At 35.7% G+C, this 24582-nt stretch overlaps 1 protein-coding gene across 3 annotated transcripts in view; it reads left to right on the top strand.

Moving 5' to 3' along the window:
- Window positions 1-24582, top strand: part of SCAPER (S-phase cyclin A associated protein in the ER) — a 520882-nt gene that overhangs the window by 178965 nt on the left and 317335 nt on the right. For all 3 annotated transcript variants that reach the window (XM_032342354.1, XM_032342353.1, XM_032342352.1), the window contains 3 exons: window positions 10375-10456; window positions 12173-12325; window positions 12862-12969. In XM_032342354.1, the coding sequence (XP_032198245.1) occupies window positions 10375-10456; window positions 12173-12325; window positions 12862-12969 (343 nt within the window). The remainder of the gene's footprint in view (window positions 1-10374; window positions 10457-12172; window positions 12326-12861; window positions 12970-24582) is intronic.

The raw sequence follows: 24582 nt of genomic DNA, 5'->3' as shown, positions 1-24582 counted from the left end.
TTCCCTGATGATGAGTGATGTTGAGCATCTTCTCTTCACATCTGTTGGCCATCTGGATGTCTTCTTTGGAAAACTGTCTATTCATGTCATGTCACAGATATACCATTTTTAACTGGATTATTTGGTTTTTGTGTGTTGAATTTTTTAAGTTTTTCATGGATACTGGATACTAACCCTTTATCAGATATGTCCTTTGCAAATATCTTCTCTTATTCTGCTGGTTGCTTTTTAGTTTTCTTGATTGTTTACTTCACCTTGAAGAAGCTTTTTATTTTGATGAAGTCCCAATAGTTTTTGCTTTTGTTTCCTTTGCCTCAGGAGACATATCTGGTAAGTTGCTGTGGCCGATGTCAGAGAGATTATTGCCTGTGCTGTCCTCTAGGATTTTGATGGTTTCAGGTCTAACTTATAGGTCTTTAAGCCACTTTGAATTTGTGTTCGTATATGGTGGAACACAGTGGTCCAGTTTCATTCTTTTGCATGTTGCTGTCCAGTTTTCCCAATATCCTTTTTTGGAGAAATTGGTTTTTTCTTTCTTTCTTTCTTCTTTTTTTTTTTTTTTAAGATTTTATTTATTTATCAGAGAGAGACGGGGAGAGAGCAAGCACAGGCAGACAGAATGGCAGGCAGAGGCAGAGGGAGAAGCAGGCTCCCTGCAGAGCAAGGAGCCCGATGCGGGACTCGATCCCAGGACGCTGGGATCATGACCTGAGCCGAAGGCAGCTGCCTAACCAACTGAGCCACCCAGGCGTCCCTCTTTCTTTCTTCTTTTTAAGATTTTATTTATTTATTTGACAGAGAGAGACACAGCAAGAGAGGGAACACAAGCACCAGGAGTGGGAGAAGCAGGCTTCCTGCTGAGCAGGGAGCACAATGTGGGGCTCGATTCCAGGACCCTGGGATCATGACCTGAGCCAAAGTCAAGTGCTTAATGACCAGGTGCCCCAGAATTGTGTTTTGCTTTTTGGTTTTTTTGGATATTCTTTCCTGCTTTGTTGAAGATTAGTTGACCATACATTTTTGGGTTCATTTCTGGGATTTCTGTTTTGTTCCATGGATCTATGTGTCAGTTTTTGTGCCAGTACCATACTGCCTTGATTACTACAACTTTGTAATAGAAATTGAAGTCCAGAAGTGTGGTGCCCCCAGCTTTGCTTTTCTCTTTCAAGATTGCTTTGGCTTCTCAGGGGCTTTTCTGGTTTCCTGCAAATATCAGGATTGTTTATTCCCTGTGAAAATGCTGGTATTATTTTGATAGGGAATGCACTGAATGCATAGATTGCTTTGGGTAATATAGACATTTAAATAATATTTGTTCCAGTCCATGAGCATGAAATGTTTTTCCATTTCTTCTTGTCTTCCTCAATTTCTTTCATCAGAGTGCAGATCTTTTACCTCTTTGGCTGGGGTAATTCCTAGGTATCTTATAATTTTTGTTGCAGTTGTAAATGGGTTTGATTCCTTCATTTCTCTTTCTCCTACTTCATTATTGGCATATAGAAATGTAACAGACTTCCCTGTGTTCATTTTATATCCTCTGACTTTGCTAAATTTGTGTATCTGTTCTACCAGTTTTTTTTATTCTTTCAGGTTTTCTACATAGATTATCATGTCCTCTGGGAGAGTGAAAATTTGACTTCTTCCTTGCCAATCTGGATGCCTTTTATTTCTTTTTGTTGTCTTTTTGTTGTCTGAGGCTGGGACTTCCAGCAGTATGTTGAACAATAGTGGTGAGAATGGATATTCCTGTCATGTTACTGACCTTAGGGAAAAAGCGCTCAGTTTTTCTCCATTGAGGATGGTATTAACTGTGGGTCTTTCATATATGGCCTTTATGATGTTGAGGTATATTCTCTCTGTCCCTACTTTGTGAGGGTTTTTTTCAAGAATGGATGCTGTATTTTGTCAGGTGCTTTTTCTGCATCTATTGGGAGGATTATGTGGTTCTTATTTCTCCTTTTATTATTGTGGTTTATCATGTTGATTGATTTGGGGATGTTGAACCCCCCCTGCTACCCAGGAATAAATCCCACCAGATCATGATGAATAATATTTCTAATGTACTGTTGGATCCTATTGACTAGGATCTTTGTGAGAATTTTTGCGTCCTTTTTCATCAGGAATATTGGTCTGTAATTCTCCTTTTTGTTGGTCTTTGTCTCGTTTTGGGATCAAGGTAATGTTGGCCTCATACAATGAGTTTGGAAGTTTTCTTTCCATTCCTGTTTTTTGGGAACAATTTCAGAAGAATATTTATTAATTCTTCTTTAAATGTTTGGTAGTCCTTCCCTGGGAAGCCACCTGGCCCTGGATTCTTTTTGTTGTTGTTGTTGTTGTTGTTGTATTGTTTTGTTTTTAAAGATTTTACTTATTTGACAGAGCACAAGCAAGGGGAGCAGCAGACAGAGGGAGAAGGAGAAGGAGACTCTCTGCTGAGCAGGGAACCTGATGCAGAGCTCTATCCCAGGACCCAGGAATCATGACCGAACCAAAGGCAGACACTTAACTGACTGAGCCACCTAGAAACCCAAGTCTGGCCCTGGATTCTTATTTGTTGGGAGATTTTTGATTATTGATTTAAGTTCTTTGTTGGTTATGGGTCTGTTCAGACTTTCTATTTTTTCCTGTTTCAGTGCTGGTAGTTTATATGTTTCTAGGAATTTATCCATTTCCTAGTCTAGATTGCCTAATTTGTTACTATATGAGAGCTCATAATATTCTCTTATAACTGTTTCTATTTCTTTTGTGTTGGTTAAGACCTCTACTCTTTCATTCATCATTTTATTTAGGTCCTTTGTCTTCTTTTTGCTAAATCTACCGAAGTGTTTATCAATCTTGTTTATTCTTTCACAGAAACAGCTCCTAATTTTGTTGATCTGTTCCACTGTCTTTTTTTTTTTTTTAATTCGATTTCATTGGTTTCTGCTCTGATCTTTATTATTTCTCTTCTGCTGGATTTAGGCTTTATTTGCTGTTCTTTTTCTGGCTACTTTAGGTGTAATGTTAGATTATGTATGTGAGACTTCCTTGTTTCTTGAGGAAGTCCTGTGTTTCTATATACTTCTCTCCTAGGATGGCTTTTGCTGCATCCCAGTGGTTTTTGGATTGTCATAGTTTCATTTTCATTGGCTTCCATGTATTTTTTTTAAAATTTCTTCTTTAATTTTCTGGTTGACCCATTTATTCTTTAGTAGGATGTTCTTCAACCTCCATGTATTTGTGTTCCTTCCAAATTTTTTCTTGTGTTTGATTTCCAAGTTTCATGGCATTGTAGTCTGAAAATATTCATGGTATGATGTCAGTCTCTTCTTACCAGTTGAGGCCTGATTTGTGACCCAGTATGTGATCTATTCTGGAGAATGTTTCATGTGCATTCGAAAAGAATGTATATTCTGCTTTAGGAAGAAATGCTTTGAATATATGTTATGTCCATCTGGTCCAGTGAGTCTTTTAAAGCCTTTGTTTCTTTGTTGATCTTCTGCTTAGATGATGTGTCCTTTGCTGTGAGTGAGGTGTTAATATCCCCTACTATTATTGTATTATTATCAATGAGTTTCTTTAAGTTTGTTGTGAATTGATTTATATATTTGGCTACTCCCAAATTTGGAGCATAAATACTTAAAATTGTTAGATCTTCTTCTTGGATAGGCCCCTTTATTAAGATGTAGAGTCCTTTTTCGTCTTATATCACAGTCTTTAGTTTAAAATCTAGTTTTTGGGGTGCCTGGGTGGCTCAGTGGGTTAAGCCTCTGCCTTCAGCTCAGGTTGTGATCTCAGAGTCCTGAGATCGAGTCCCACGTTGGCCTCACTGCTCCGTGGGGAGCCTGCTTCCCTCTCTCTCTCTGCCTACTTGTGATCTCTCTCTCTGTCAAATAAATAAATAAAATCTTAAAAGAAATAAAAAATAAATAAAATCTAGTTTGTCTGATATAAGGATGACATATAAAGATAGCTTCTCTAGCTTTCTTTTGATGTCCATTAGCATGATAAATTGTTCTCCACCCCCTCACTTTCAATTTGGAGTCATCTTTGGGTGTCAAATGAATCTCTTATAAGCAGCGTATCAATGGGTCTTGTTTGTTTTGTTTTGTTTTTTATCCATTCTGGTATCCTGTGTCTTTTGATAGGAGCATTTAGTTCATTTACATTCAGGATAATTATTGAAAGATATGAATTTAGTGCCATTGTATTACTTGTAAAGTCATTGTTCCTATAGATTATCTCTTCCTTTCTAGTCTTTACTTTTAGTCTCTCTTGCCCACTCAGTGTCCCCTTTAATATTTCTTGTGGAGCTAGGTTAGAGTTTATGAACTCCTTTAGTTTTTGTTTATTTTGAAGATCTTTATCTCCTTCTAATCTGAATAACAGCCTTTCTGGACAGTTTTCTTGGCTACATATTTTTCTCATTTACTGTGTTGAATATATCATGCTATGGCTTTCCAGCCTTCCAGGTCTCTGTGGACAGGTCTGCTCCTAGCCTAAGTGTCAACCCTTGTATGTTAATTATCTTCTTTCCTGAGCTGCTTTCAGAATTCTGTCTCTGTTTTTGTATTTTTCAGGTTTCACTATGATATGTCATGATGTCGACCTATTTTTGTTGATTTTGAGGGGAGTTCTCTGTGCCTCTTGGGCTTGAATGCCTGTTTCCTTCCCCTGGTTAAGGAAGTTCTTACCTATAATTTGCTCAAATATACCTTCTGTACTTCTCTCTTACTTCTTTTGGACCCCAATAATTCTAACACTGTTTCATTTTATGGTTTTGCTCATTTCTCAAAGTTTTCCCTCATGATCCGGTAGTTGTTTTTCTCTCTTTTCTTCAGTTTCCTTCCTTTCCATCATCTTGTCTTCTCTGTCACTAACTCACTCTTCTGCCTCATTTACCCTAGCTGTTAGAGGATCCATTATAGACTGCATCACAGTTAAAACATTTTTCATTTTGGCCTGTTAGATTTTATTCTGCACTAAGAGATTCCCCAGTGTCTTTTATACTTTTTTCAAGCGCAACTAGTAACTTTATAATCGTTATCCTGAATACCATCTCTGACATTTTACTTATATCTCTACCAATTAGATGTGAAGCAAGAGAGTATTACCTCTGGTTCTTTCTTTTGTTGTGAATTCCTCTTTCTAGTCATTTTGCCCAGAGAAGAATGAATGGATGAGAAAACAAAATAAAAAATATTAACCACAACCCAAAAAAAAATACACATTAGACAAATCAAATAGGTTGCAAGCCAAAAAAGAAAAGGAAAAGAAAAAAAGGGAGGTGGAAGGGAGTATATAATCTCCCAGTTGGACAAAACAGGGTTATTCACTTGGTCCTGAATGTATTTTGGTTTGTTATAACACACTAAATCCAAAAATTGTAAAGAATGCAAAACATATATACATAGTAGAATACAGTGAATGGAAACCAAAAATGAAGTTGTATCAATAAAATGTAAATGTAAAAATGAAAATTCAAAAAAGACTTAAAAAAAGAGTTGATACAAAAAAACTAGTTGAAAAGGAAAAAAAAAAGGAAAAAAAATTTAAACTGGAAAAATAAAGACTTATGCCAAAAAACCTCTGATTTTATGTTCTGTTTTACCCTAGCATAGGAGTTTTTCATTTATGAGTGATCTGTAAACTTGGTATTTTCCTGAGGATCCTGCAGGTCTTCTGGGGGTGGGGCCTCTTCCACTGATTTGCAGCTGTTTTTGCCTAGCAGAGTTGTATTACCCCTTGCCCCAGGGCAGGGCTCCGTGTAAGCTGCTTGCTCTATATAGCTTTTGTTCCCTGAAGGCTTTTTGTATTGCTTTAGAGAATGGAAATAAAAAAATGGCAGCACCTCAGTCTCCAGGTCTGGAACTGAATGATTGTGGCCCCCACTCTTTAGTGCACCCTCAGGAAAAGGTGGTCATTCCCTTTCCTGTGCACCGACTCCACAGACTCCTGCAGGCACAGACACACCAATCCTGAGGGTGGGGAAGGGTATCTCATTATGCCCTGCCACTGGCTGGGCTCCTGCTCAGGAAGTGTTTGCCCTATCCTGTGCACACCTTTGCCGCTACTCTGGGGGGAAGGAGCCAGATCTCCCAGAAGTTGTTGCTGGGCCCCTTCTCAGAGACCTGTCACCTGATTATGCCATGGTTCATGGTTTATGACAACACTTAGCCGAGAGGCTTCTCTGGGGCTTGCTAATTGTAGCCAGCTTCCTTCTGCAATGCTTGGGAACTCTGCCACACTCAGGCATCCTCATTCTTTCTGTGACCCTGGGGATCCGAGACCACACTGTCCCACCTACAGTCTGGGCCATTTCATCACCTGAGCACCCTTCAGGCAGGGACATTCTTTTACAGGAGCAGACTTCTAAAGCTTACGATTTTGTACTTCACTGCTCTATCACTTTCCAGTGGCCGGCTTACAAAGGCTCTCCCCACTTCCCGTGGTTTATCTTCTGATATATCCCCTTAGATTCCTGTGTCTGCACCTCTTACTTTGCAAAAAGTGGTCACTTTTCTGTTTGTAGAATTGCAGCAGTTCTTTTCTTAGATCTGAGGTTAAATTCAGGTATTCAGAATGATTTGGTAGACATCTAGCTGAATTCAAGGGACCATATGAAATATGGATCTCCCACTTTTCCGCCATCTTTCCTCCCTCTTCCCAATTAAAGATATTTTTAAATTCTTTAATGATTTTTTGATCCATGAGTTATTTAGAATCATTTTGTTTAGTTTCTAAGTACTTGGGGATATCCCCAATTTTCTGTCATTTTCTAATCTTTTGTAGTCAAAGAATATACTTTGTGTAAATTTAAATTTGTGTAAATTTTAAATTCATTTTTAAATTTTAAATTCATTGAGACTTATTTTATAACCTTGGGTGTAGATTATCCTAGAGAAGGGTCCTGTATGCCCTTGTAAAAGTATTTGTATTCTGTTGTTGGATGGAGTGTTCTTTAAAAGTCAGTTAACTTAGTTGATTGTTTTGTCTAGAATTCTGTATGCTTATTGGTTTTCTGTTTTGTTTTATTAATTTTTGATAGATGGTTGTTGAAATTTCCAAATATTTTTGAATTGTCCATTTATATCTTAGTTTTGACAGTTTTTGATTTATGTATTTTGGTGCCTTAGTGTTATAGGCATATGATATCTTCCTGAGGTATTGACTCTTTCATCATTATGAAATGTTCCTCTTTGACTTTTAAAAAATATTTCTTGCCTTAAAGTCAACATTTTTCCTCTTTTAAGTATCTCTATTGTCATTATTTATATGATATATCTTTTTCTGTCCTTCTACTTTCATCCTTTTTTGTCTTTTTACTTCAACTGTGTCTCTCATAGACTAAATATAGTTGAGGTTTCCTTTTCCATCTATTCTAATTTCTGCCCTTTGATTAATGTGTTTAGTCCATTCTCATTGAATGTAATTATTGATATGATCACATTTATATCTTCTACTTTGATACTTATTTTCTATATATCTGAAGGGTTTATTTGTTCTCTCTTACTACTGCCTTTTTTGTTAATACTTTTTAGTGCATAATTTAAATTTTTCTCTTCATTTTTTCAAAGATTTATTTATTTATTTGAGAAAGAGCACAAGCAGGGGAAGGGACAGAGAGAGAGAGGGAAAGATGCAGACTCCCCACTTAGCAGGGAGCCTGACATCAGGCTTGATCCCACGAGCCTGAGATCATGCCTTGAGCCAAGATCAAGATGTTTAACTGCCTCACCTACCCACCAGGCATCTCTTTCTCCTTATTTTTAAACTCTTATTTTAGTTTTGCTTAGTAGTTCCTCTCTTTATTATAATATTTTGACTTAAAATGATCTACTTTTGATTAAAACTAACTTAATTTTTGTAAAATAGAGCAACTTTGTTTCATTATAGTTCTGTAGCCTTTCCCTCATCACATAAAGTATACCTACATATGTAATAAATTCAACAATGTAGTGTTATATTATCTCTTTATATAGTGCCACATTTTTCAAAAAAATTAGAATAAGAGAGAAAATGTATTTTTATGTTCCTTTATACTTATTAACATATTTACCATTTCTGGGGTACTTCATTTCTTTTGTGGATTCAGGTTACTTTTTGGCATAACTCCTTTTTAGCTACATGGGTTTCTTTCAATATTTCTTGTAAGAGAGTTTTGCTGTCATTCAATTATCTTGCATTTGCTTATCTGGGAATATTTTGCCTTCATTTTGGTTTTGGTTTTAAAAATTTTTGTTATTGTAGTATACTTGACATTTTCCTTCATTTTAAATGATAGTTTTTTTGGGTACAGTGTTCCTGGTTTTGTTCTTTTTTGTTTTCACTATTTTGAATCTTTTAACTTCTATTTTTTCTGATACAGAAGTTAGCCATTAATTATTTTGATTTTCCTCTGTATGGGGGAATTGCTTTTTCTTTCCTGCTCTTTGAATTTTCTGTTTGTCTGTAATCAGACTATGATTTGTCTAGGTTGGTTCTATTCATGATTATTCAGTTCTGTACAATCAAGTTTGGGAAGTGTTTGGCTTTTATTTGTTCAGATATTTAATTGTCATTTCTCTTCAGGCATCTCTGATTTGTCACATTTTCTCAAGCTGCACATAGTTTTGATGACCTTGACAGTTCTGAATAGTGGTCAGGTATATTGTAGCATGTCCCTCAGGTAGACTTGTCTGATGTCCTTCTCCTGGTTAGATTGATGTTACAACTTTTTGGAAGGAAGAACACAGAAATAACTATGCATTACCATTCATAACATGTCAAAGGTTCATGCTGTCAATTTGACTTATCACTAATTTTTTTAACCTTGATCTCGGCTAAGGTAGTGTTTGTCAGATTTCTCCACTGTATAGTTACTCTAAAATTTTTTCTATGCTATCTTCCCTGGAAGCAAGCCACTAAGCCTAACCAATACTGAAAAGATAGGGAATTTTACCTCCTTGGGAGGAGTATTCCTACGTAAATTATTTGCAGTTCTTCTGTAACAGGACATTTGTCTGTTCTCTCCTACTTAGTTATTAAATTCTTTTTTAAATGTCAGTGTGGACTTATGGATATTTATTTTATACACTGTGCTATAAACCAGTATTATTTTGTTGCTCAAAGTGTTCTAGGTTTAGATGTTGGGAGCTCTTTCTTTCAGCCCCTGTGTGCCTTCAACATACTTCATCATTTTATTTTTTGAGCACCTTCTTGCCCTTCTGGCACTGCAGGATCGTCCATACTCATCTTGTGTTTTCTCTACTCCACCCGTAGAATCAGCTAGTTGTTTAAAGATTCTTGATTCCTTTTATTGGAAAGTTGTCTTTTTTTTTTTTTTTACTTTTTTATTTCTCTGTGGAGTTTCCCTATTTGTTGAATCATTGTCATAATATTTTTCTTTAGTTTGGCATACTTTTTTTTAATTCTTTGAACATATTTGTAACAGCTGTTTTGTAGTCTTTGTCTACTAAATATACGATATAGCCTCATTCAGAGACAGTTTCAACTGACTGCTTTTTTCAAAGCCTGGTCATACTTTTTTGTATGTCTCATAATTTGTGATTGTTTCCTTTGCTGTTACTTTTGTCTTTGTGAGTCTATGCCTTTTCTGTTCATTTCTTGTGGTTTTAGTGTTTTGTTTTGTTTTGTTTTCAGAGAAAAATAGGTTTTCAACATACATATTTAAATGAGAGCTTTGTTTGAACCCATACTTAGTGTGGGTCCAGAAACCTATTTTTATAACTATAACCTATTTTATAATTAAGAATTTGTGTTGCTTCTTAAACATTTATTGAGCAGTATATTTGGGGATTAGGCACTCATAAAAGTATAACAAATAGCATGGAGGACAAGGGGAGATGGAGAGGAGAAGGAAGTTGAAGGAAATTGGAAGGGGAGGTGAACCATGAGAGACTATGGACTCTGAAAAACAATCTGAGGGTTTTGAAGGGGTGGGGGGGTGGGAGGTTGGGGGAACCAGGTGGTGGGTATTGGAGAAAGCACGGATTGCATGGAGCACTGGGTGTGGTGCAAAAATAATGAATAATGTTACGCTGAAAAAATAGAAAATAAAGGAAAAAAATTTAAAAATAATAACTCTTTAGAATATATAAGCGTATATATCCCAGTTGTATTTTTTTTTAAAGATTTTATTTATTCATTTGAGAGAGACACAGTGAGAGAGAGAGAGCATGAGCGAGGAGAAGGTCAGAGAGCGAAGCAGACTCCCCATGGAGCTGGGAGCCCGATGCGGGACTTGATCCCGGGACTCCGGGATCATGACCTGAGCCGAAGGCAGTCGTCCAACCAACTGAGCCACCCAGGCATCCCCCCAGTTGTATTTTTTTAATCTCATGAAATTTGTTATTCCAAGTAGTTGAATTTATAATTTTTACTATTTTTCTACAGAGATAGGGAAGAACGATTGGCTGCACTCACAGCTGCTCAACAAGAAGCAATGGAAGAGCTACAGAAAAAAATTCAGCTCAAGGTAAGGATATGATAATTTTAATTTGAAATTCTAGAGCTTTCAGTGGAGCATAAGATTAAATCTTTTATTTATGGAATTGTGAAAATTTTTTAATTAGTTTGTATTTTTAATATTTAGGTAATGAGACATGATTTGGTTATGATCACTTCTAACTCAACTATCTAAAAACTAAATTTATTTTAATAAGATAAAACAATGTAGAGAATAATTAAGGGAATTCTAACATTTCTTGTTTTTTACTAACTAGTTTGTCAGTGACATGAAGGCATTACTATTTGGCTTCTGATATTCATACTTTCAATCATTTACAAATAAACTAGAAGATGATTAGTGTAAATTGTTTCACTTGCTCTTCAGTGCTTGTGAATTGTGCAGTTGTAACTTGGGAAATTATGATAAACTGCTATTTTCTGGAATATGCTTAGCATTAGGAATATAGTTTCTAGCAGTATATTTCACACTGTTTAACAATTATTTACACATTGGCTTCGCGCGGAGATAGAAAATTCCATAAGGTAGAGGACCATATTGTATTATTTATGTAGTCCTGGAACTTTTATCATTCATTTCAATTTAATGCAGCAAAAATTTATTGAGCTTTGTGGGAGTTATGGGGTACAGAGATGAGTAAGTCATGATCCCAAGTTTCAAGAAACTCTTAATCTAGTGTAAAATTCAGATGCTGATAATTTCCATATGGATAGAGGTGTACTTGGCATGCTATGGAAGTACAGATGAAGACACTTAGTCTAACATGAAGGGTTTCAGAAGTCAGGGGAAACATTTTAGAGATAAACTTCCGAGTTGAAAGAGAGAGGAGTTTAATTAATAGGAGAATAGGTAGGTTGGTTGGATGATATTTCCAGTCATATGAAAAAGCATGAGCATGAAGTCAGAAGTCTGGAATTGTAGTTCTTTTTAAGCTTGGTTTTTCTTTTGTTTTGGGGGGAAGTCACTGCAAGTGTATAACAGCCAGAAATGGTATGGTGTAGAGTTAATGTGGATAGAGGCCTGCATCATGATGGGTTTTGTCTGCTGTGAGGATAAGCTTAGTCTTCCCACATGGGTCAGCATTTCCCAATGTGTTTCCCAAAGTGCTTCTCAAAAGTGTATTATAGTCACATATATGTGTAATATGTTTCTTAGTATAAGCTAGGTTTAATTGAGTCATAGAGCACAGAAACATACTAGAATAGTTCTATTTTTAAAACCTGTTTAGCTTTAATTTAGTGTTTTAATTTTTAAGATTTTATTTATGTATTTGAGAGAGAAAGAGTAAGAGAGAGAGCATGAGAGGGGAGAGGGTCAGAGGGAGAAGCAGACTTCCTGCTGAGCAGGGAGCCTGATGCGGGACTTGATCCCAGGACTCCAGGATCATGGCCTGAGCCAAAGCCTTTTGCTTAAGCAGCTGAGCCGCCCAGGCACTCCTAATTTAGCATTTTTGAAATGTATTTGAAAATACATTTTTGTTTTGTTTCCACAAAATGCTTAGTATTCTCCCATGGTATAGTTCTATGAAGCACACTTTAGGAGACACTTTTGTGCATGCAGGGGATATTGAAGGGCTTTATGTAAATTCTTATTCTTGGTGTTCAAGTTAACGCTGAATTAAGACATTCTTTTGTTCTAGAAAATTCAATGAAAATACTGTTTTTTCAAGTTCTCAGTATAATTTGGATAATTTTTTCTATTTTCACACTTTGACTTCATTCACAGCATGATGAAAGCATTCGAAGGCACATGGAACAGATTGAACAAAGAAAAGAAAAAGCTGCTGAGTTAAGCAGTGGGAGGCATGCAAATACTGATTATGCCCCCAAACTGACCCCTTATGAAAGAAAGAAGCAATGTTCGCTCTGCAATGTCCTGGTAGGTTGTCATTATTAATATTGTGATGATAGAATTTATTACTAAATTTTATTAAACTATGGAAATATATTCTCCCAGTCTTTTAAAATTCATACTAAGGCATCTGATGCATACCATGGATTTCTGTCATGATTTTTATGCAAGGTAAGTACTAGAAAAATAGTATTGGCATTTAGGAGTAGCAGTGCAAAATGCCAATGCAAGCAGTTGCTGCTGAAATGGCTGTATACCTGCTTAATTGTTAGCCCAAGCAGTATTTCTGGGTACTGGAAACAAAAAAGGAAAAGAGCATTTTTAGTGCTGAAACTTGAACTTTAATACTTAGAAGAAATTATATCCTGTTAAGATTGGCTACAAAAGCATGTTTTTTTTGACCATGTATCTTCTAGAGGATTCTCAGAAGTGTGTTTTAAAGAAAATATTTGTAAGCCTAGTATGTAAAGGCTAGAGTGATCTCAACTTGGCTTCAATATGTAATATTTACAATTAGATACAATTATATGTTGATTACAGCTGCTTTGATCTTATGCTTTTAGATCTCTTCAGAGGTGTATCTTTTTAGCCACATTAAAGGAAAAAAACACCAGCAAGCTGTGAGAGAGAATAGCAGCATCCAAGGGCGTGAACTTTCAGATGAAGAAGTGGTAAGCTTTACTTTTATTCATTTACACATATTTATTGAATATCTAATATGTGTTCTTTTATTATGAAGAATTGCATGTTCATATGTGATTATTTAAAACTATAACATTTGGGGCGCCTGAGTGTCTCAGTGGGTTAAAGCCTCTGCCTTCAGCTCAGGTCATGATCCCAGAGTCCTGGGATCGAGCCCCACATCGGGCTCTCTGCTCAGCGGGGAGCCTGCTTCCCTCTCTCTCTGCCTGCCTTTCTGCCTACCTGTGATCTCTGTCTGTCCAAAAAAAATAAATAAATAAAATCTTTAAAAAAAAAAAACAACTATAACATTTAATAATGACTAAAATATAGTATTTAAATGTGTCACTTTAGTGTACATTTTAACAAACATAGGAATAAGAATGTAATACTGTTATTTATATAATTTCAGTGCAAAAAATGCTATTGTATTTTGAAATTTTAATATCAAAGAAACTGGAGGGTTTTATGCTAAGTGAAATAAGCCAGTTGGAGAAAGGCAATTATCATACGGTTTTAAACTCAAATGTGGAATATAAGAAACAGTGCAAAGGATCATAAGGGAAGGGAAGGAAAACTAGATGGGAAGAAGTCAAGAGAGGGAGACAAACCCTGAGAAACTTTTAACTGTGGGAAGCAAACTGAGGGTTGCTTAAGAAGAGGATGGGGTACTTTGGGTGGGGAACATTATTAAGGAGGGCGCGTGATGTGATAAGCGCTGGGTGTTGCACGCAACTGAGGAATTGTTGAACACTACATCTGAAACTAATGATGTACTATGTTTTGGCTAATTGAATTTAAATTTAAAAAATAGTAAAGGAAAGAATTGTTTAGTGATGCTCTACATTTCTTATAAAATAGTTAACAATATAAATGTCAAATGGATAGCTTTTGTATAAATACAGTATGTAGAAGTTTTCAGAAATGCATTATTTATCTACCTATAATTGTTTGTAATGGAATTTAGATTTATACAAATATTTTTATAAATATTTTACAATCAGCTGTTATCTAGACGTGGATGACATTGCTAATCTATGATGTTGGTTCTATTTGTAATAGCTCATTTCTAAAGCTACTCAAAGATGAGACATTCGTGTTTGTCGAGCATCTGTTAAGATGCCCAGGAAAGGTTATTGTGGTTCTTTGAGGGCAGTACCTGTGTATACCTACATGTGTGTGTTTAACTCCTCCCCCGCTCCTTTGTGTACTCTTAATATATGTTAATATATGTACTCTTAACATATATTAAGAGTACACAAATTTCAAATATATAGCTTGATTAATTTTTACATATGTTTCAATCATATATAGATACAGATTATTTCTTGTACCACAGAAGGGTCTCTCATGCTCTGTGCCAGACGTGTCCCCAAAAGGTAACTAGTCTCTGACTCTACTGCCATTAGTTACTTTTGTCTGTTCTGGAGCTTTACTTACACAGTATCAGTGAGCATGAACTTTTTGTATCTGGTTACTTTCACCCATCCCTAACGTGAGATTGATGTTTAATGTTTGTATGAAGCTATAGTTCATTCTTTGTCTTAGCTTTTTTCAGTGCTTTCTAGGCAAAGACCATAAGGAACACATCTGTAGTTGAATAAAATTGGGTTTTATTAATTTATTAAAAGAATGGAAAATGCACATTGTGGAGCGTTATGGAGCTTCTCAATAAGGTGTTAGAAAGGACTTACAGGATTTGGGCTTGTGCTAGGTAATTTCATCTGGGAGGGAAGGATTCAAGGATTTGGGGCTTTGGTCTGGATTGAATACTGTCAGGAAACACAGGGCATTTTGTGGCTGCTTCTTAATAAATCAATAAATCTTAGTGAGGTAGGAGCACCGAAGCCACTCTTTTCTTTCAAGTTTCTGGACATGACTCATGCTTGAAGGGAAATTGCACACAGTTATTGGGCTTACTTCTCTGTGATTTTCTCCTTTTGAGGATTACCCCCTCAATTTCCAGTCACTTCGGCAGCTCAAAACCAAGTTCTCCCTCTTTAGCTCAGTAAGGCTGCTACTTTCAGCTTGCAGTGTTCTCCCATGTCAAAAATAGGCATAAGCCCTTAAGGAAAAGTCCAGAGTAGATGTGGAGCTCATTTCATGTGCTTCCTTTCTTTTAGGGATCATGGTCTCTCAAGTCCTGGCTCTGTTAGCTGTTCTTTAATGCCTTCAAATTGATATTTTATATATTTTGTGCAACGTTTTGAGTTGGAAGATAGTCCAATATAAGCCAGTTCACTGTAGCTGGTGTTGGAAGTCTCCTAATGTTTAATTCCTATATATCCATTGTTTAACAAAATGCTTGACATAGAGTAAGGTATTTAATAAAGGCTCATTGAGCTGAGTTGAACTGAAAGGTTATACAGAATGGCTTTAGGTATTATTAATAAAACATATAATTAATCATCTATTAATTAAAAATTAATCAAATAATTTTTTGTCCTTTACTCAAATTGTACAGATATTTTAAGAGTGAATAATAAGGATTTTTTTTTACTTGAATCATTCATGTAATTATCCCCGTTCACTATTTAAGTTTGTTGTTTAGAACTAGAGTCGTGTGTGTGTATGCCAGTTAGAAAAAAATCTTAAATTGCTTTCATTAGTTAGAATTTAATTATTCTATTACAAATGAAATTCTTCAATTTATAAAAATTATTTGTAATTAAGTTCTTTTAATTAAAAAATACATTATTTAATTTATAACAAATTGTTTAAAACTTTTCTGGAGTATTGCTGTTATATAAATTGAAATCTAAATTTTATGTGTTTTACTTCAATGAGAAAAGTTGAGAAGGAAAGAGTAGTTTATGCAATTTGGAAGAAAAATGTGCAGTATTATCCAACTTTTGTAGCTATTACAGCATAGCCTGCTGTTTAGCTGTTTTGATTTGAGATTTGGTTGATGTGTTTATTTTGTGTACTATTTCAGCTCAAGGGAATTAAATTTTCTTTAAGTTCTCACTTAATTCATGTAGTTATTCTTGGTAATAGTCCTTTCTTCTTGAAAACAAGCATGCAATATAGCATATGAATTATGTGATATAGTAAAGCAATTTTATATTTACTCATGTGGAAGTTTCATTTTTAATCAGTGAAGGTATCTATAGTAAACATACTTGTTCTACTTAAAGTTATTACTTGTCATCTGTGATGTCTTTATGTTATATACACCTTGTCTGTGACCCTTCTTCTTTGACATGTAAGATTTTATTTATATCACCTCTGACCTAATAAAATTTTACCTTTGACCTTATGCACTTGACATATCAGATAACTTACTCTTGATCTTTGACACATTTTGTTTTAAGTCTGTTAAACATAATAGGTAGCTGCCCAGTAAGAAGGCTATATTGTTTTGTGTTTTTATTGTAATTTTACCAGGAAATTTTTCTTGTTTTTTAAAACTTCACAAAAAGAGCTATTTTATGTTTTATTTTTTTCCTCTTTCTTTGTCTTAGAATCCAAATGATAAAAGTAGCTAATTTTTGAAGTTCCCAACATATGGGTGCTAGTATAAATACTTTCCAAAATTTAATTTTTATACATTGCTAAAGATATAATAAAGTATAAGTTTTAACTAAACCTCTGATTTCTGTGTCATCCTGTTTTCACACTAATATCTGAAGAAGTTAATAGTGATTTTTGTGGACATGAATGAAGTACATTCAGTCATACATAGAGAATGAAATTAAAAGGTTTTTTTAAAAATCCATATATTTCTCTTTGTAAGACTCCTTGGGTTTAAAAACATGTAAAATATACGAGCTCTCTTTGTTAACCTGTGTACTTATATGAAGTTTATTTTCATTTGATGTATAGATGTATAAAAAGGACTTTCATGAAGGTTGTTAACTATAATTTATTGAATGTTTACAACCAAATGTGATTTTGAGAATCTCAAATTAGTATTTCAATGTGGAAAAATTATGCACATTAGGTTACTGAAAGAAAAAAATGATATTTTAAATTAGCAGAAACATAAATACATTACTGTATTTAATGAAATGTAAGCTGATTTCTTTTGTGAAAGGGTGCTGGTGTTGAGGTAAAAGAAGTCTCCTAGCTCTCCCCCAGAATTGAGGACAATTCAGAAAATAACAGATATTCCTACTTGATTCATTTCCTCACCTTGCTTACCTTTGTAGAAGCAGGAGTATTTGTTCTTTTTTAATAATCATTTTAGGAAAACATTTTGTCTACTTTTCTACAGAAAATCAAGTCAAATGAACAAATTAGAACTCATTTAGAATAAATCTTTGTCTCCCCCCCACGCAGTACTTCAGTTGGGTATACTTTAAGTTAGACTGGGAAATGAGCTAAAAATGTCTTATCCTTTCTTATAGGATATAACTTCCATTGCCTAAATTTTCTTTCTAATAGGATGGGAAAAATTTTATGGAGTATGTGTGTGTGTGAGAGAGAGAGAGACAGAGAGAGTGCAAGCACCTGTGAGATTTGTGTGAGAAAGAACATGCGTATGTATTCAGTGTATAACGCACACATATATAGTTGATAGTTAACTTCTGTATTTCTTCTAACTTTTGGAATTCTTATGGTGGTAAATTCACCCAAATTGTAACTAGAGACATGTGGAGAATATTTGGCTATTTATCCATAGCTGAGTTCATGTTCTTCATTAATTTAAGGAAGATTTTTAACTAGGTAACCAATTTGTTTTAAACCTTAGTTTGACCCAATAATTTAAACAGTTTCTCTGGTTTGTACCTACCTTCTTTTGAATAACAGCCCTCATTCCCTATATGCTTGCTTATCTCCTTGAGATAGTCCCTATATGAATTAAAGGAAGAGTATGGCTTACAGGACCCCACATTACGAGGAAAAGTTGAGATCTTTCTACATAATGTCTTCTGTCTTTTCTGATTTACGGTGTGAGGCCCTTCTCTACCTATTCACTTAGTCTTCTTTAGGCCACCAATCCTGAAGAATGGCTGATGAACCCTTGATCTGTTCTTTCCACTTAGTGTTCAGTGGAGTATCAGACATTTATTTTCTTCTTCCTGAGCAGGTCACCCCTCAGTCCTCTCTGCCTACATGTCTCTGAGTTTTTGCCATAACCTTCATTCTGGCCCTGGCAGGCCTACTGGCTTCTACCACAGGGTTCACACCACATAAGAATTAAGAACATTTTGGAAAAGCTTAAACACAAGATCTCTTACTGATCGTATAACATGGCCATATTAATATAATAATATTTGGTGGCAGGGACAGGTGGAGAGATCATTTTTTTAAAAAAAGATTTTATTTATTTGACAGAGAGAGAGGCAGGGAGAGAGGGAACACAAGCAGGGGATATGGGAGAGGAAGAAGCAGGCTTCCTGGTCACCAGGGAGCCGGACCCTGGGCTCAGTCCCAGGACCCCGGATGGCAACTTGAGCCAAAGGCAAGTGCCCTATTACTGAGCCACCCAGGTGCCCTGAGATCATTTCTTTTCAGAATCAAAATTACACTTTTGGTATTATTCTCACTTAGCTAATACACTGTCCCCCTTAGGATACATATTTTAAAAGTTTATTTCTCCTTTTATCTCCAAATTTTTTTGACTGGCAAGAAAAATTTTACTTTAACCATTCCTTCTCTTAATTACAACCAAGCAGCTAAGCCTTAAGGTTAGAAAAAGGAATTCTTTATATTGTAGAGTAAAACTATAGTTTGAATCCTCCAGGCCTCATTATTGACATGCTAAAGGATAAGATAGATAAATTTATTAAATCTCAGGCTCTTAGCTTGGTTTATAAACTTTTATCTTTTGCATATATCTGTTTTCCATTTTAAAATTGATTATTAAAGAGTGCATTTTTCTTATATTTATTTTAGAATAAATTCTGATCACCTCTGTAGCCAAGTTGTATTGGACAAGTGCCATATGCTAAGAAGAATAAAAGAGATAATTACTCATAATTTTGAAATGTTACTCCATTGATAGCTGTTTTTCATACTTTTTCTGTTGTAATATGACCCTTGCACTTTTACTGGTAATAATCACAGTATCTTTTCTGTACTGGTTTTCTTTTAATAAGCATTCAGTTTTGGAGATATTGATCATTAATCAGTGATTCAGAACAAGAAGCTTAAAAAACTATATTTTTCTTAGAGATTTTTCAGATTCTGTCATTGGTTTGGTAAATTACAATGACATAATGTTCTCTTCCATGAATCTTTTCTTTCAGACAGTTGCTTTATTTTAAAATGAAATTTCTTTTTTTTTTTTTTAAGATTTTATTTATTTATTTGACAGAGAGATCACAAGCAGGCAGAGAGGCAGGCAGAGAGAGAGAGAGGGAAGCAGGCTCCCTGCTGAGCAAAGAGCCCGATGCGGGGCTCCATCCCAGGACCCTGAGATTATGACCTGAGCCGAAGGCAGAGGCTTTAACCCACTGAGTCACCCAGGCTCCCTTAAAATCAAATTTCTTATAGGTAAAATATCTCTGAAGTTTAGAAACTTAAGCTCGTTAGTGTTTGATAAAACTATTTTGTGACTCTTAGACAGTTCTCATAATACAATTAAACTATAGAAGTGTGAAAAGCCATTTCAGCCATATTTCTCTGCATGAGTCCTTGGACCATATTACTATAACACATGCTGCTTTTTTGTTTGCATTACAGTGGCTATCTAATTTTACAGTTTGCTTAAAGTAATTAAGACTATTTTTTCCTCTTTACATCTGTTTATTTGGGAATTAGAATGGATAAGCTGATAATTTAAGTGTTAAAGTTATAACGTATTTTGGCTATCTTTTTGTAGCTGATACCCATTGCCTTTACACAATTAATTAAATATCTAAATACTGTTCTTTTTAAAAGACTATTTATAAATCTTTAAACTCCTTAAACTCTTATTCAAGATCATGGTAGCTGGGAATGATTACAATAGTGACACTTGTATACCTCTACAGATTACAGACCAGTGCATTCTCATCTGGCTCTTGTGTGTCAATTGTGAGGAGTTGCAGAATTGCGGCCATGGGCAACATTAAAAGACCAAAGCTGTTGTAATGATGACTTTTGCAGCTGCTCTCTTTCAGTTGGATGATAGAGGATCAGAAAGATTGCAGGGAGGCAAATTTATACAATCAAGCTGCTTCTACTTGAATATTCTCTCAAAGTTTTGTGATATGTACTTTATTATATGGAAATTTTATGCATACCCAATCTTGAAATCCATAGTAGGACAATTTCATGTTGGAAGAATAAAGAGAATGAAGGATTTATTAATAGAAGTTTATAAGCAGGAACAAGGGTGCCTGAATGGGTTGGTTATTTGAGGGCCTGACTCTTCATTTTGGCTCAGGTTGTATGTAATCTCAGGGTTATGAGATTGAGCTTCAGGTAGGGCCCTCTGCTCAGCATGGAGTCTGCTTGTCCCTCTCTCTCCTCCTCTGCCCTCTTCCCCCTAGCTCGCTCATGTTCTCTCTCTCTTTCAAATAAATAAATAAATAAATAAATAAATAATAGTCTTTTAAAAAATGGGATATTATAAGCAGGAACACTCTTGCTCTGACAAGGATAGCTGACAAGTTTAGTATTTTTCCTGCCTAATTTATATAACTCTTATTTTCCTTACCATATAATTGATTATTAATGCTTTTGTTTTGGGACACCTGGGTGGCTCACTTGGTTAAGTGTCTGCATTCAGCTCAGGTCATGATCCTAGGGTCCTGGGATCAAGCCCCAAATCTCTGCTTCTCCCTCTCCCTCTGCTTGCTGTTACCCTTGCTTGTTCTCTCTCTGTCAAATAAATAAATAAATCTTTAAAAAAATAAATGTTTTTGTTTAAATTCTGACTGTATTAGGTTCTTTATCTGAAATTCAATGGCCAGTATATTAGTTCCAAAGTAAATATTTATAGAAGATCGTATCTTTGATGAGAGTTAACTGAGTTTTAGTAATAATTATTTTGTCAATTGACTTCTCTTGGAATTGTTAGAGTAGGCACATCTGTTGTGTCAGGAAATCACAAAGCTGTAAAACAAAATTTTCACAATCCCCAAATTTGGTCCTCTCTCATTTCTTTTTGGAGTTTACAAAATATTTCAGCATCAGAAAGAAGTGCAGTAAACCCCACATTCCTGCCACCTAGTAGTTAAATGATAACACTTCTTTTCTGGTCCCTCCCTACATGGAACGATGGAAGGGATACAACATATATCAAGTGTGAGTGGTGGAGCCAGGTTCAGGAAATAGAGGTAAATCCATGGTGAGAATTCCATTGATGATCTTAAAACTGAAAAATGAAGAAGTAGCAATACAATATAGATTCAGGAATATAGAGAAGAAAGATAAGTCTCCTAAAACCATTGCACCTGGATTGGGAAAGGAGTGGGGAGAGCAGTGGGAAAGTACTTTCTTTGAACCACTGACTATGTAAAGTATATTTGCTGGTAACTTTGCAAAAGCAAAAACATTTTAAAAAAAAAAAAATATAACAGTGGTAATTATGTATACGCCCATGTTGCTCAGGAATCTTCTGTGTTCTGTCCATTGTTTTTTGTTCATGGTTAAATTAGAAAACACATCTGCAACCAAAGAAGGCCTTGGGAACTTGAATATTTTGGCCAGTTACCTCCTTAATTCTTTATTCTCTTAAATTTATTGCAGTATCCTTTGATGCCGTTAATCCAAATACTGGATTTTCTGGGTCGACTGGGTGGCTCAGTTGGTTAAGTGGTTGCCTTCAGCTTAGGTCATGATCCCAGAGTCCTGGAATTAAGCCCTGCATCAGGCTCCCCACTTCACGGACAGTCTGCTTCTCCTGCTCCACCACTTGTGCCCTCTCTCTCAAATAGATAAATAAAGTCTTTTAAAAAAGAGAAATATATGTATATTATAAAAAGCAAATGCTGGATTTTCCCTTTTTTTGCTGTTATCTGTAGAATAATAATAAAACAACTATCTGTGTGCCCACTATTCATGTTAATGAGAATCTCCTGGTAGGAAATTATGTTTTTGTTTGTTCATAGTACTTGAAAGTGAAAGATATTTTCACTGGGTGTAGATTTCTAACTTAATAATTATTTTCTCTAAAAATTGAGTAGATGTTATTTGCTGTTTTCTTGCTTCTATTCCTAATAGGGTAGATGTGTTCTTCTTTATTATTTTTCAAAATTACCTTGGCTATTCCTCTCCTTTTTTACTTGGTACATAACATTTCCAATTAACCTGTTAAACTAAGAAAATTCTTTTTTTGATTTTGAGATTGCAGTGAAATTATAGCAAGATTAAATTAATAAGTAGACATCTTTTAAATATTTTTTCTTTTCATCCAACAACATGTTTGCCTACTTATATCTTGCATTTGTTTATGTGTTCTTTAGTTAAGCATTCATTTTCTTGATTTAAGTCTTTTTTTTTTTAAAGATTTTATTTGTTAATTTGACCGACAGAGATCACAAGTAGAGAGGCAGGCAGAGAGAGAGAGAGGGAAGCAGGCTCCCTGCTGAGCAGAGAGCCCGATGTGGGACTCTATCCCAGGACCCTGAGATCATGACCTGAGCCGAAGGCAGCGGCTTAATCCACTGAGCCACCCAGGCGCCCTTCTTGATTTCAGTCTTAAACATTTCATAGTAAGCTTATTTTGTTTCTAAATTAATAGGTTTTAAAAGCATTTTGAATTTCAGGTGATTTTTTTGTTTTGTTTTTTGTTTTTTAGAGTTCCAAGATTCATTGTTTATGCACCACACCCAGTGCTCCATGCAATACATGGCCTCCTTAATACCCACCACCAGGCTCACCCAATCACCCCTGCCTCCCATCCAAAACCCTCAGTTTGTTGTTTCTCAGAGTCCACAGTCTCTCATGATTCTTCTCCCCCTCCAATTTCCCCCAACTCACTTCTCTTCTCCAACTCCCAATGTCCTCTGTGTTATTCCTTGTGCTCCACATGTAAGTGAAACCGTATGATAATTGACTCTCTGCTTGACTTATTTCACTCAGCATAATCTCTGTCAGTCCCATCCATGTTGATACAAAAGTTGGGTAGTCATCCTTTCTGATAGAGGCATAATATTCCGTTGTATATATAGACCATATCTTCTTTATCCATTCGTCTGTTGAAGGGCATCTTGGCTCTTTCCACAGTTTGGTGACTGCACCATTGCTACTATGTACTATGGGTACAGAAGACACTACACTTTTCACTACACCTGTGTCTTTGGCGTAAATACCCAGTGCTGCAGTTGCAGGATCATAGGGAAGCTCTATTTTTAATTTCTTAAGGAATCTCCACACTGTTTCCCAAAGTGGCTGCACCAACTTGCATTCCCACCAACACTGTAAGAGGCTTCCCCTTTCTCCACATCCTCTCCAATACTTGTTTACTGTCTTGTTAATTCTGGCCATTCTAAGTGTAAGGTGGTATCTCAATGTGTTTTTGATTTGAATTCCCCTGATGGCTAATGATGATGAACATTTTTTCATGTGTCTGTTAGCCATTTGTATATTTTCTTTGGAAAAGTGTCTGTTCATGTCTTCTGCCCATTATTTGATGTGATTGTCTGTTTTGTGTGTGTTGAGTTTGAAGAGTTCTTTATAGATCCTGGATATCAACCTTTTGTCTGTAGTGTCATTTGCGAATGTCTTCTCCCTTTTGGTGGGTTGCCTCTTTGTTTTGTTGACTGTTTCCTTTGCTGTGCAGAAGCTTTTTATCTTGATGAAGCAAAAGTTCATTTTTGCTTTTGTTTTCTTTGCCTTTGGAGACATGTCTTGAAAGCAGTTGCTGTGGCCAATGTTGAAGAGGTTACTGCCTATGTTCTCCTCTAGGATTTTGATAGATTCCTTCCTCATGTTGAGGTCTTTTATCCATTTCTAGTTTTCTTTGTGTAAAAGAATAGTCATGGGGCGCCTGGGTGGCTCAGTGGGTTGGGCCGCTGCCTTCTGCTCGGGTCATGATCTCAGGGTCCTGGGATCGAGTCCCGCGTCGGGCTCTCTGCTCAGCAGGGAGCCTGCTTCCTCCTCTCTCTCTCTGCCTGCCTCTCTGCCTACTTGTGATCTCTCTCTGTCAAATAAATAAATGAAATTTTTAGGGAAAAAAAAATAAAAGAATAGTCAGGTTACATTCTCCTATACATAGCTGTCTTTTTTCCCACTCCCAAGAAAATATTTTTTCTTGCTTTGTCAAAGATTAGTTGACCATAGATAGAGTTGTGGGTTCATATCTGGCCAGTAACCACTGGCCAGATCAATCTTACGGATTCTTTCAAAAAATCAGCTTTTGGTTTCGTTGATGTGTTTTACTGTATCTCTAGTTTCTATCTCATTGATCTCTGCTCAAATCTTGATTATTTCCCTTCTTGTGGGTGGGTTTGGCTTAATTTATTGTTCTCCAGTTCTTTAAGGTGTAAAGAGAGCTAGTGTATTCTGGATTTTTCAGGTTTTTTTGAGTGAGACTTGGATGGCTATGTTCCCCCTTAGGACTGCATTTGCCAATCTCCTATAGGTTTTAGACCAATGTGTCTTCATTCTCATTGGTGTCCATGAATTGTTTAAGTTCTTCTTTGATTTCCTGGTTGATCCAAACATTCTTAAGCAGGATGGTCTTTAGCTTCCAAGTGTTTGAATTCCTTTCAAACTTTTTCTTGTGA

Source organism: Mustela erminea, chromosome 5 (genome assembly GCF_009829155.1).
Source record: "Mustela erminea isolate mMusErm1 chromosome 5, mMusErm1.Pri, whole genome shotgun sequence".
Taxonomy (NCBI): domain Eukaryota; kingdom Metazoa; phylum Chordata; class Mammalia; order Carnivora; family Mustelidae; genus Mustela; species Mustela erminea.
This window is presented reverse-complemented; position numbering and strand designations above follow the sequence as displayed.